Raw genomic sequence first — 14,343 nt, 5'->3', positions numbered from 1 at the left:
TGATCTGGGGAAGCAGAAAGGGGATATGGACATGGTAATGCTGTTGGTTGAAGGGAGAGATTGTTTGCTATAGGGTGCAAAGGTTGGGGCAGGGAACAGCCATGACTGGAAGGGCTGAGAATTTGGCCACATCTGTGACTTTGCTCTCTGCTCAGTGGGGGCATGGGAGTTGGAGATGGAGAGAAACTATGCTGTAAGGATTCTCGTGAGAGCCCTGGTTCTGATATTTATGTTCAATTGTATTTTAGGTGATGAACCACTCGAGTCACCAACTACACTACCAGTATCATTTATACTCATCTATTTCATCCTGCTTCATTTACCTTGTTCGGTTTTGACTCTGCTTTGCCAAGGTAATTATCAGAGGAAACTGGGGAAAGGGCCTCCTATCTGATTAATCAGGTGTGACTTGTCTGTAAGGGGACAAGACTTTGTAACCCTGGTCTTAGGAGCATGACTTTTGCCTAGTCCTTGATCACTTGCTCTGGGGTACTCTTTGCCCCCCAATCCATGTAGTTCAAGGTCACTCATCCCCAAATGCTGACCCTTGGAACCCTGCTCCTCCCAACTACCCTTGTAGTCACATAACCACATGAATTTCCTTCCTATACAATCCCCTACTCTGTATTCCCAATTCATGGCTTTCTTTCACCATTCATTCATTTTATATTGGTGAAGAATTTGCTATATGCAAATCATGTGCCACACTGTGGTTGTTGTTGTTCAGTCATTATGGTCATGTCCAATCCTTCATAACCCCATTCAGAGTTTTCTTGGCAAAGATACTGCAGTGGTTTACCATTTCCTTCTCCAGGTCATTTTACAAGTGAGGAACCTGAGGCAAAGAGGGGGTTAAGTGACTTGCCCAGGGTCAGACAGCTAGCAAGTATCTGAGGGCAAATATGAACTCAGCTTTTCCTGACTTTAGCCTTAGCACATTATACACTGCACCATCTAGCTGCCCTCTTCTAGGCCATATTGAAATACAACTATTTCCCCCCTCTCCTTCAGTCCAAATCCCTGAATTGGGTAAGGTTGGAGAAGTAGGAGTCTGAATAAGGATCATCTCTGACTCCTTAAAGTAATTAAAAAAAACTTTAAATCAATGAGCATTTTAAACAAACTCCTTTGTACTTTGTTTTTTGGTCTGGGTTAAAGAAAGAAGTTATGTTTAGGTAAGATTGTTGCCTTCATGAAGCTAAAATCAAAGTGGGAGTGAGTCTTGGATACAAATGTGAGATAAGAACAAAGGGAGATCCGGGCAATGTATTGTGAGAAATCTGAGGAGGGAGAAGTCACTTTTACCTGGTTGTGGGAAGGGGTCAAGAAAGACTTCAAGGAGGAGGTGGCCCCTGAGATGAGCCTTGAAAGAAGAATGAACTTAGACAGAGATAGGGGTGGCATAGAGACTATTCACACCTCAGGAGTGAAGCAAGTAAAGGGGAAAGGGCAGGATGAGGAGAAAGGGCAAAAAGCAGTACAATTTGGCAGGAACATAGTGTACATGAATGAATCAACAAACAAGAAGCATTTATTAAGTATCCATTGTATGTCAGGCCCTGTTCTAGGTACTAGGGATAAAAAGAGAAAAGGGAAACAGTCCTTGCCCCCAATGAGCTTAAATTCCAGCAGGAGAGACAATACATACCTCATAAACCTAAACACAAGAAAGGGAAGATAATTCTGGAGAGGTAGTATTAGCATTTGGAGCTGAGATTTGAAGGAAACTAGAGATTCTAAAAGATAGAACCTAGAAGAGAATCCACTGCAGCCAATGGTGACAGCCAATGTAAAGGTATGGAGATGGAAGGTAGAGTGGGAGGAACCACAGGAAGGCAAATATGACTAGACTTTAGAGTGTTTGAATGGGAGTCATGTATAATAACACTCTAAAGGTGGGGCCAGGTTGTAAAGGGTTTTAAACACCAAACAAAGGCATTTATATTTGACCTTAGAGGAAATTGTTGTTGTTGTTCCATCATGTCTGTCTCTTTGTGACCCCACTTTGGGGATTTCTGGGCAGAGATACTGGAGTGGTTTGCCATTTCCTTCTCCAGCTCATTTTACAGATGAGGAACTGAGGCAAACAGGGTTAAGTGACTTGCCCAGTGTCACACAGGTGGTAAGTGTCTGAAACAGGATTTGAACTAAGGAAGATAAATCTTCATAACTCCATGCCCAGTCTTTCATCTACTATGCCACCTAGGGAGCTGCTGTTTATATATAGAAAGTAGATATGGTTAGACCTGTGCTTTAGCAAAATCCCTTTGGCAACTGAGTGGAGGATGATTTGGAGAGAGGAGACCTGTGAAGTAAAGAGACCAATTGGGAGGTTATTGTAATAATTCAAGTAAAAGATGACAAAAGTCTGTATTAAGGGGTGGCTATATGAATAGAGAAGGTGATTAATGTAAGGGATGTTTGGTAGTAGACTTGACAATATCTGAGAGACAGAGAGACAGAAACGGGCCAGGGATTACTCTGTAGTCTCCAACTTGTGTGATGGTGGTATTATCGACAGGCATAGGGAACTGCGGAAGAGGTGTCAATTTGGGGAGAATGATAAGAATGCTACTTTTAAGATATTGAATTTGAGATGTTTACTAGAAATCCAATTTGAAATGTCTAAAAGATTGTTTGGTGACACAGTCTTAGTGTTCTAGAGAGAGACAAAGTACAGAGAGATACATAAAGATGTCAGTCATCTGCATAGAAAAAAATAAAGTCATGAGAGCTGATGAAGTCACAAAGATAAAGTACAGAGAGATCTGAGAAGAGGGTTCAGAAGAGTTCCTTAGGATACACTGAGTTAGGAAGTTGGTTACAGATCATGAGATAGCAAAGGAGACTGAAGACTGGTCAGTCAGAACCAAGATGGAGCAGTGTCATGAAAATCCAGAGAGGATAAGGAGGTCAATAGTGTCAAATGCTGCAGAGAGGTTAAAAATAGATTAAGAAAAAAATAAAACAGGGTTAAGATTGCGGGAAAAAAATGGACTTGTCTACTAAATGATTGTTAGTAATTTTGGAAGGAGAAATTTCATTGCGGTGATGAAGTTAGAAACTAGATTTTAGAAGATTTAAAAATGAAATATTTAAGTAGTCTTGAAGGCAAGGAGATACAGCTTTTTCTGAGAGTTCATGAAATTGGGCAGATATATAGGATAATAGCTTGAGGGAATGGTAGGATAAAATGAACATTTTTTTTATTTAGGATTTTATTTTTTCCCAGTTAGATGTTGAAAGTTTTTAACACTCATTTTTAAAACCTTGAGTTCCAAATTCTTTCCCTTCCTCCCTCTTCTCCTCCCTGCCCCCCATTAGGAAGGCAAGCAGGTTATACATGTGTAGTCATGTAAAACATTTCCATAATAGTCATGTTATTAAAGAAAACATAGATCAAAAAAACTCTCAGGAAAAATAAAGAAAGTAAAAAATATATGCTTCAATTTGTATTCATACACCATCAGTTCTTTTTCTGGGAATGGATAGCACTGTTCATCATCAGTCCTTCTGAATTGGCTTGGATAATAGTATTGCTGAAAATAGCTAAATCATTCTCAGCTGATCATCTTACAATATTGTAAGAACATTTCACTTTGCATCAGCTCATGTAGGTCTCCAGGTTTTTCTGAGAGCATCCTGTTCATCATTTCTTATAGCACAATAGTATTCTATCACAATGACATACCACAATTTATTCAACTATTCCCTAATTGGTGAGTATCCCCTCAATTTCCAATTCTTTGCCCCCAGTAAAGAGCTCCTATGAATATTTTTGTACATAGAGGTCCTTTTCCTTTTTGTTTTTGTTATCTCTTTTGGGATATAGACCCAGTAGTGGTATTGCTAGGTCAAAGGGTATACCTGGTTTTATAGCCCTTTGGACATAGCTCCAAATTGTTCTACAGAATGGTTGAATCAGTTCACAACTCCACCAACAGTGGATTAATATCTCATTTTTCCCACATCTCCTCCACCATCCATCATTTTCCTTTTCTGTCTTATAAGCCAGTCTAATAGGTATGAGGTAGTACCTCAGAATTGTTTTAATTCGCATTTCTCCAATCAATAGTGAGTTTGAGTATTTTTTCATATGGCTATAGATAACTTTGATTACTTCATCTGAAAACATATTTTTTGATCATTTATCAGTTGTGGAATGGCTCTTATTTTTATAAATTTAACTCAGTTCTCTATATGTTGGAGAAATGAGGTCTTTATCAGAGAAAGATGCTTCAAATTTTTTTTTCAGTTACTATTGCTAACCATATTTCCCTCCATTCTATCCCCCCTTATTCTATTCTCTCTCTCCTTTCACACTATCCCTCCTCAAGAGAGTTTTGCTTCTGACTATCCTCTTTTCTAATCTGCCTCCCTTCTATCACCCCCCTCCTCTTATCCCCTTCCCCTATTTTCCTGTAAGGTAAGAGATTTCTATACCCAATTGAGTGGGTATGTTACTCTCTCTCTGAGCCAGTTCTGATGAGAATAAATTTCACTTATTTCCCCTCATGTCCCCCCAGTTCCCCTCCACTATAATAGTTTTTCTTGCCTCTTTTATGTGAGATAATTTATCTCATTCCACCTCTTCCTTTCCCTTTATCCTAGTACATTCCCCTCTTTCCCCTTAATTATTTATTTTTTATTTTTTAGATATCATCCTTTCATATCCAACTCACATCTGTGCCATGTGTCTATATGTACTCCTTCTATCTGCGCTGATAATGAGAAAGTTCCTATGAGTTACAAGTACTGTCTTCCCAAGTGAAAATACAAATAGTTTAACCTATTATGCCCCTTATGATTTCCCTTTCCTATTTACCTTTTTATGCTTCTCATGAATCTTATATTTAAAAGTAAAATTTTCTATTCAGCTCTGTTTTTCTCATCAAGAATGCTTGAAAGTCCTCTATTTCCTTGAATGTCCATTTTTTCCCCTGAACGATCATACTCAGTTTTGCTGGGTAGGTGATTTTTGGTTGTAATCCTATCTCCTTTTCCCTTTGGAATATCATATTCTAAGCCCTCTGATTTTTAGTAGGAGCTACTAAATCTTGTGTCCTCACTGTGGCTCCATGATACTTGAATTGTTTCTTTCTGGCTCCTTCCAATTTTCTCCTTCACCTAAGAACTCTGGAGTTTAACTATAATATTCCTGGGAGTTTTCATTTTGGGATCTCTTTTGGGAGGTGATCGATGGATTCTTTCAACTTCAGTTTCACCCTCTGGTTCTAGAATATAGGAACAATTTTCCTTGATAATTTCTTGAAAGATGATGTTTAGGCTCTTTTTTTGATTATGGCTTTCAGGTAGCCAAAATTTTTAAACTTATCTCTCCTGGATCTGTTTTCCAGGTCAGTTGTTTTTTCAGTGAGATATTTCACATTGTCTTCTATTTTGTCATTCTTTTGGTTTTGTTTTATTGTTTCTTGATTTCTCATGAAGTAATTAGTTTCTACTTGCTCACTTCTAATTTTTAAGGAATTATTTTCTTGAGTGACCTTTTGTACCTCCTTTTCCATTTGGCCAATTTGACTTTTTAAAGGAGTTTTTTCCTTCAGTAAATTTTTTGTGCCTTCTTTTCCATCTGGCCAATTCTGCTTTTTAAGGCATTCTTCTCCTCATTGGCTTTTTGTACCTCTTTTACCATGAGGCCTAGTCTGTTTCTTAAGGTGTTATTTTCTTCAGTATTATTTTTTGTGTGTTTCCTTTGCCAAGCTGTTGACTTGTTTTTCATGATTTTCTTGCATCACTCTCATTTCTCTTCCCAATTTTAGAATTTGTCTAGTGTCATTATTGAAAGATATTTGGAGAAGTTTTGGGGAAGAGCTGAGGTGAGTCCCTGCCTTTACTCCACCTCTAAATATTTTTTAAAGGTGAGGAAAATCTGGACATATTTATAAATGACAGGATAGGATGTAGGAGGGAGAGAGAGAGAGACAGAGAGAGAGAGACAGAGAGAGAGAGACAGAGAGAAAGAGAGAAGAGATCATCTGCTGGAGAGGATGGGAGGGGATGGGTTTAAAGATTTACACTGAGAGGTTGGCCTTGGCTTGGAGAAGGACTACGTCTTCATCAGAGGCTGAAAAAAGGAGGAGAGTACGGAGGAAGATATCAAGAAGTTAGGTTCTCAGGAAGTATGAGGCAAGGTCTTCAGATATGGTAAGAGGTGATATGTGAACCTTGAGAGAAATATTCACTGTAGGACATGGGACAGAGAAAGAATGACAAATTAGTAAAAAAAAATAATATTATCTTACTGTATTGAGGACATAGCTGAGATTTGATAACATAAATTTGATTTTTAGGAAAATATATTTTAATTTTTCAATTAACAATATCCATTTTCTCTCTTCTCTTCCCTTCCCCTCATTGAAAAAGAATAAAAAAACAAAACCCTTGTAAAAAAAAGGTATAGTCAAGAAAAACAGAATCCTGCATTGGTTCTATGCAAAAATTGATGTCTAAATCTGCCTCCCTGGGAGTCCATCATCTCTCCATCAGGAGATGGGTAGCATGTTTGTCCATGGGTTGCCTGGATTCATAGTTGGTCATTGCAAATAGCATAAATTTTTAGTGGGCTTATTCAATAGTTTTTCTTAACTTCCTGTAGATCTGTTCATCAGCACATGAGTAAGAACAGAAGACGTAGATGGTGGAAGTAATCTAGAGATGAGGGTTGTTAAAATGTGATAACCATAAGGCAAGGGAAAGGGATGAAAGAGCAGAATGCAATGTAACAAACCAATTAAAATACCAATTTAAACCAATTAAAAATAGTCAAGATTAGGAGGGGAAGCAAGTGAAGCTATGGTAGGGGTGATGGCCTGAGGAAGTCTTAAGGGGCAGAAGAACTGGAACTCATGGTAGTGACTAAGATTAGGCTGAGAAGGAAGATCTTTGGAGTGAGGAAGAGTGAGGTATAGACAGAGAGGGTATGATAGTTATGATTTGATCATGGAATTTTAGAATTCTTGATCATGGAAGTGGAAATTTGTGAATGATGGCAAGGTCAAACTAATCCTGTTTCTGCTTTTGTGAGGCTGAGTTGGCATGGAGGACTAAGTTATGGGAATTGAGAAGATTGTGAAACTGAGATGCTACAGTATTTGAAGGAATATCAGCATATATGCAATATGCCCTAGTTGACAGGAGTTGGAGTTGACATGAATAATGTGAGCCAAATACTGAACTTTTAGAGAAAGGAGGCAGAATGATCTGGCTAGTAGGTAACTGCCAACCAATTGTGTTGTGTATTGGGATAGAGTGAGACTCAAAAGAGGAGAGGATTATCGAGTGTTCTATAGCAGCAGAAAGTGGCAATGGAAGTGAGTAGTATTTTGACTCTCTTCCAAGGACAAGTGAAGTTGAGCAGTATGAGAAAAGGTACAACAGTATTGAAAAGAACATCCCAGGAACGCTGTGTCCTCTAGGGAAGGCTAGGTCTCAGTAAGTGCTAGGAGCTGGAAGGAGAAAGAGAGAAAGACATCTATAGTCAAAGCCATTTTGTGAGTTAGTCAATTAACATGAAGGAAGAAAAAGGTCTAAAAGGAAGGAAGGTTTGTTAATTAAGGAAAAGAAATTCTAGAAGGCACAGTGGAAAGGTGGGCAGAGATGGAGTAATCCACCTTCATGTATGCAATCCAGTCTGGGATGCGGTTGGGACCATGTTTAATCTCTTAACTTTGGTAGTGGGTTTGGATCAGTAGCTCAGGGTGCTATATCTGTTTGAAGCACCAAGTGGTAATCAAAGCTTACTAAACTGACTTTCTGCTTACCAATTCCAGCTTGTCCTCAGCTTTTCCTTACAAGAGTTTTCTAGGAGCAGCTAGGTGGCACAGTGATAGAGTTGTGGCCTTGGAATCAGGAGGACCTGAGTTCAAATCTGTCCTCAGACACATAGCATTCAATAGCTGTGTGACCTTGAGCAAGTTACCTAACCCCATTGCCTCATTAAAAAAAAAACAAGCATTTTCCGTACCCCTGAGTTCCTATTTAAGAGTTTCAATGTTCCAATAACAAGTCCTAATTCTCTTTGGCTACATAGCTGTCACCTGCTTGAACCCCATCTCCTTTGCCATTCAGCACAGCCAATCAGACTACAGGCTAAGATGCCAGTACTTCATAAAAAGCGAAAGTAAAATGTTATAACAATCCTAAACAATCACATCCACTCATGTTAAATATGAATTTCCAAATCTCCACACCTTCCCTGGCTTCATCTATCTCTAACACAGTAAAAGGGGAGATCTTTGAAAAATAACCCTTTCAGATCTCCCAACCTCAAAGTCATAAGGGGAAGGGGAATCGTTACACTATGCTCTAACTTGTCTAATTTCACTGTTGTGAAAGAAATAGAATTTAGTTCCTGGCTCCCTGCCAAGTGACTGCTTCTCTGCTCTGTGCCCTAACAGGCTGATCAGTAAATCAGAAAACTGGCTGTAGAAAAAAGCCATGTTGCAATACCTGTAATCTTAACCTCTGCCTCCCAAATTCTCCCCACATGTGATTTCCTGTAGATGATTCAGTTGCCCATGGAGTGGCCCTAGGGTCCCCCAGGTCACTCTTATGATAAAATTCATTTGCCTAGATAATAATAGTGGACTCCATATAGCTCTATAAAATACTTTGTGTACGGTATGTATTTTTATCCTCACAACCACCTTGTGAAGTAGGGTCCCCATTTTTCAGAAGAGGAAAGTAAGCCTGATAATAGTTAGATGACTTGCAGAAGAGTACACCAATGGAAAGTCAGGGGTGAAGTCAGGTCTTCTTGACTGCAAGTCCAGCACTTTATCCACTATACAACCAAATCTTGGTTTTGTGGCAGTGTCTGTAAGTACCACTCAGAGCAAATTTCAAACAGATGAACCAAAAGCCTCCCACAATAAGGAGTGCTTCAAAATCTTTTTTTAAAAGTCCTATCTGAGTGTGTAACATCTACATGGCCTCTTATACCCAGAATGTTATCAGAATGTTCCTAAAGCCCAGCCCTCCACTGGACTTCCATCTCTCTTTGGTTTCTAAAGATCTTCCAAACGTAGTGGGAAGACAGCTTCAACCTGAAGCAGAAAGCCTCTTCAGACAGGGATGCCATCTGCCAGGATGTGATAGACTGAAAATAGTGTGGATTTGAAATCCATAGATGAAATCAAATTCAGGATGTCCTCCTTAGTTCCTCTATGCCATTGGGCAAGGAAATCACTTAGCTTGCCTAAACTCAGTTTCTCATTTGTAAGATGAAAGGGTGGAATAGATGGTCACTATGGCTCCTTCCAACTCTGAGTCCTATTTCATGGCTTCAGTCTGTACAGGACTTCCAGCTGATGAAAGCCTCTTCAGTCCTATACCAACTCTTGTCTCTTCTTTTTCTTTTCCAAAGATCTGGGGGGAGGCTAAGGTCTTATAGTGTAGAAGTGGTTAGTCTTGTGAAATCCTGATGGTATCTCCACAGTATTTAAATTATTTTTTTCTTGTTGCCTGCAATGTTTTCTCCTTAATCTGGGAGTTTTGAAACTTGACTATAATATCCTTGTAATTTTCCTCTCAAAATCTCAGGTGGTGAATGGTAGATTTTTTTTTCTTATTTCTACTTTATCCTCTTGTTCTAGAACTTCATAATAGAACTTAATAATTTCTTGTAACATTGTATCAAGAGTCTTATTCTGATGATAACTTTCAGGTAGTCCTACAATTCTTATATTATCTCTTCTCAATCTATTCTCCAGATCATGTTTTTCTAATGAGATGCTTCAAATTCTCTTCTTTTTTCCCCAGTGTTAGTGTTTCTTAGTGTCTTATAATGTCATTTGATTCCCCTTGCCTAATTCTAGTTTTCAAGGAGTTATTTTCTTCCGTAAGGCTTTCCTCTTTTTTCAATTGCTTAACTTTTTTCATAATTTTCTTGGATTGCTTTAATTTTTTTTCTAATTTTCCCTAATCTCTCTCATTTGATTTTTAAAGTGTTCTTTTTCAGTTCTTCTAAATACTCTTTTTGGGCTTGTGACCATTTCATGCAACTCTTTGGGATAGGAATGGCTTTTTTTAACGTAACTATATTCCTCAGAATATGAACCCAGATCTTGTTTTACACCATAGTACCTATCTATGGTGGAACACTTTTTCCTTTGCTTATTCATTTTTATTTTGTTTTATTTTATTTTCAGCAGCTTATTATCATAATCAGGTTTTGATTCTGACTTGTAGGTAATGGTGCCCCAGGCCTGAGGTCTTCCTTACTGTTATTTTCTGAATTCTGTCCAGGGGTTTAACCTCAGGCACACTTCTCCTCCCCTAAGCCACAGGTAGGGCTTCCAGTCACATCCCAAAAATGTTCTTGCTTCCTGAGCTACCTCACTTACTGGCATGTGCTTGTTCCTCCTTGCCCATAGTAGCAGCCTGGGACCATGTCTGGTCAGCGCCACTAGGCCTTGTGTCCAGAAACAGCAGGTGTCTTTCAGTCTTCCCTGACTCAGCCATCTGATCTCCAAGCTTTTGTTAGATGAAAGTTTGTGAGGTGAAATTTCTTGAGGCCCAGTCTGCTTCCCAAAGGAGTTGTCTCTAGGGCCTGCTGTTTGTTGATTCAGGAGTTGGCCTGGAGGTATCTCCACTTCACTCAGGCTGAAGCCTCTGGAGGTCCTGCCTTTCCTGAGGTACTCTCAAGTTGTCTCAGGAAGACAATTGCTTTACCCTTTTACTTTTGCTACTCTGTGTTCATTTTGTGGTGATGCTCTGTCGGTTTGTGGAGGAAATTTGGAAAGCCTGGAAATTTTTGATCTACTCTACCATCTTCCCAGAATGCTTGATCTAGGGGCTTCTTTCAGGATGTTTTTTCAGGTCAGTTTCCTGGCTATGTGAGATCAATGGGCTCCTGGCTGTGACTTCGGCATTTGAGGTTGAAATGATCCTTTGTTACCTGTGGTTGTGGCATAGATGTCAAGGTAAGAAGGGGGTAAGTAAGGTAGCAATGTGATGGAATCATGAGATGTTACTAAAGCTCCAGTTGGGCAGTCCCTAAGTAGCCCAGACCCTGAGGGTCCACTAGTCTTTCTGCAGTTCTGACCCCTTCTAGCTCAGTGTAGCCTTGGTCTGTACTTTCCCCTCCACCCCTAACTCTGAATATTTCAGAGCTGTATAATACCTCAGCCCATGTACTGCCCTGAACTCTGGGTTCCAGTCTCTGCAGAGTTCTGGCCCGCTTGTGTCCACCAGTCCATATGTTGGCATCCTTCCTAGGGATTCCTGACCTTGAATTTTTTACTGCTGTCTTTGGAAAACTGATTCAAATTTCCTGGTCTTCACACAGCCTTGATTCCCAAGTGTGACCTAGTCCCTGTATAGTCCCATGCGCTTGATGCCGCCTCCCCCTTCTATATACTTGCCTAAAGTATGGAGGACTAAGACCCTTCTAAGTCAGGATTAATTCAAATAGGATGTGGTACATAAGACACAACTAGAGCCCAGGGAGGGGGTTGGAGAAGGTTCAGAGGGCAAAGAGCCAGAAACAGATGGTCCCAGTTCAGTTTCCCCTAAACATCAGCTCATGGTTCCCTTTTGGCTTACAGGGTATCTTCATGAGGAAAGATTATTTTCTTATGGCAGTCAAGTTATGGTGATACTTGCTGTGCTTCTAATATTAAGGATTGTGTCAGTATACTTATTAAGAAGGTTGCTACCCCAGAGGTCTCCAGAGCTGACAATAAGGTAATTTCAGGTGGGGCCTGCATTTGACTTAATTACAGGTGAATATCCCCACAGGCAGCTGAAAAGAGACCAAGTTGAACCTAGGGGACTTGTGCTAGTTGGGGGTGGGGCTAGATTGGTGGAGGAGTTAAATAGGATGAAAAGGAAAGAAAGAATCAACACAAGGTCAGTGGGAGGCTTGGGGTCTTGGGAAAGGTTGAGGAAGACTGGGCTGGGAAAAGGACAGTAGAGGGAGGTCAAAGAGAGGTCACTCTCCTCTTCTTCCCACTCTTCTTTTCTCCCATTTTCCTTAGGCCCTTTTTTCCCTCTCCTCCCTGCCATCTCCCTCTTCTCTCTTTCTCTGCTTCCTTCTGGTATCTCCCTTTTCTGTTTTCCCTCTATACACTTCTCTCTTTCCCCTTCTCTTTCCTCATTCCTCTCCTTTTCTCTATGCATATTCTTCTCAAACAGATGCCTAATCACTGAGGTAAATTAATCTGATCAAGTATACAAGTTTGTTTCCCTCTCTTGTTCCTGTTGGAAATAACCTCTGGTGCCCAAGTAGGAACAGTAAGTTAGACTCAGGATGAGTGAAGTAGTGAAACCTTTAATATACTTCCTGCAGGAAGTGGGTGTGGAACTCGAGATGAACACACACACACTACCAAAGGGAGAGCAATCCTTATAACCCTATTCCTGACCTCGAGTCCCTCCTAGCTGATTTTTCATAGGTGGAAGTCAGCACAGGTCACAGACTTCCTGAAATGCCCACCAGGTTTTTCCGTAGGTAAGTTTGAAGCATGTGTACTCTAAGTAAAACTTAACCTTTGTCCTCCCTCCAGCCTGTCTAATCAAACAACCAGTTTCACTCAATTTTAGCTGGTTCTTAAAGCTCTGACCTAGAGCTACTTTTCTCTCAATTTCCTTATATGGAAATTTAATAGCTTTTTACTTCTCACATTCCTGAGTGAGATCAAGGAGGCATATGCCAAGTCCAGGTCTCTAAGCTGTAGTGGGAGTTAGGGGTGGAGTTGTATGGGAGGGGAAACCCCTTTGTCTACTCTTTCTCAACTAGTGACTGAGGACCACCTTACCCTGCCAGGCTCCCCAGTTCTTGATTTGCTTAAAGCCCTTGACAGTCAGTTCCAACCCTCTCAGTCACCTACTATGTACCAGGAACTCTGCTAAGCCCTGGGGTTAAAAAGAATGGCAAAAGACAGTTCTTGCTCTCAGTCTAAGGGTGGGAGGCAACATGCAATCCATTATGTACAAACAAGTGATATACAGGATGAATTGGAGATAATTAGCACAGGAAAGTCTAGATTTCAGGGGCAGAAAGAACATGTTTTCATGAGAGGTGTGATTTTAGGTGGCACTTGAAGGAAGCCAGGGAAGCTGGGTAGCTAAGTTGAGAAGAGACAATTCCAAACATGAACGACAGCCAGTGAAAAACCCTGGAGTTGGGATATGGAGTGTCTTTTTCAAGGAACAGCACAGTCAATATCACTGGATCACAGTGGACATGCGGTGAAGGGTACACGTTTTAACAAGCCTGGAAAGGGAGTGGCAGTTTATAAAGGGCTTTGAATGCCAAATAGAGGATTTTATATTAGATCTTCTTCCTTGCAACCTGAAACTCTGTTCTTCATTCTCCCCATCACCACCATTCATCAATGCTTCAGTTCTTTACCAGGTCATCCCCCCTACACTAGCTACTCTTTCCCTCCCTATTCTGACCCCTTGGAAAACCAGTCCAACTCTCCACTTTCCTCTTCTCTTGAGTCCCTTGCCCCATTACCTTACTGCCTAATTTGCCTTGTAAAGCCTCAGTTTTGGATCACTCCCACCATCTGGTGCCTTTGCTCCTACATACCTACAGTGGACAGAAGCTGGAGAAAATCACAAATCCATGCTGACTGGGTCCACTATAAATTCATGTTACACTGTCTCTACTTGGACTTTCACTGCTGCGAGGCAATCCTTTTAAATTTCCCAATTATTTTACTATCTCATTCACCACAGTGGCTCTTCCAAAACCTTTTCATCCCTCCACAAGCCTCCCATAGCTAACCCTATCCCCACCCTCTTAGCTGAGAACCTAGCCTAATATTTAACTAAAAATTTGAGACACATCTTTTTTTTTTTTTACAAAATTTCTAAGAGATCTCTCTTCTCCCTTCTTCTTCATGTTACATCATTCAGATGCCACTATTTCCTCTTTCACCCCTGTCTTACACAACGAAGTGGATCTTCTTGCCAAGGCAAACCCCTACATGTACAAGTGGTCTCATTCCATTCTGTCTCCTCCCCCACATTTCCCCCTTTATCACCCCTACTCTCTCACCTATCTTCAATCTCTCCATATCTGCTTGCTGATTCCTTTTGGCCTATGAACATAAACATATTTCCTCCATTCTCCAAAAACAATTGATCCCTCCATCTCTGCTAGCTATTTTTATGTCTCCCCTCTTTTTTGTGGCTAAACTCCTTGAGAAGGCAACTACAATAGATGCCTACTTCCTTTCCTCTCACTCTTCTTAACTCTCTACAGCCTGTCTTCTCACGTCTTTGTTCAAATGAAACTCCTTTCTTCAAAATTACCAGCAATCTTCTAATTGTCAAAGCTCATTGCCTTTTATCAGACTTCATCTTTCTTGA

The 14,343-nt window shown here is 40.3% G+C and overlaps 1 protein-coding gene and 1 pseudogene across 1 annotated transcript in view; both read left to right on the top strand.

Annotated features, from left to right (window-relative positions):
• The window catches only part of LOC114039756, a 201,755-nt pseudogene that overhangs the window by 77,884 nt on the left and 109,528 nt on the right, over positions 1-14,343 (top strand).
• Positions 1-14,343, top strand: part of LOC114039753 (myelin-oligodendrocyte glycoprotein-like) — a 34,053-nt gene that overhangs the window by 18,274 nt on the left and 1,436 nt on the right. Inside the window, exons 5-7 of the mRNA XM_027857593.1 lie at positions 249-353; positions 10,827-10,943; positions 11,568-11,706. Of these exons, the coding sequence (XP_027713394.1) occupies positions 249-353; positions 10,827-10,943; positions 11,568-11,706 (361 nt within the window). The remainder of the gene's footprint in view (positions 1-248; positions 354-10,826; positions 10,944-11,567; positions 11,707-14,343) is intronic.

This window comes from Vombatus ursinus, unplaced genomic scaffold, assembly GCF_900497805.2.
Source record: "Vombatus ursinus unplaced genomic scaffold, bare-nosed wombat genome assembly UNPS02012319.1, whole genome shotgun sequence".
Lineage (NCBI taxonomy): Eukaryota > Metazoa > Chordata > Mammalia > Diprotodontia > Vombatidae > Vombatus > Vombatus ursinus.
The sequence above is the reverse complement of the archived record's forward strand: the minus strand, read 5'-3'. Positions and strand labels throughout refer to the sequence as shown.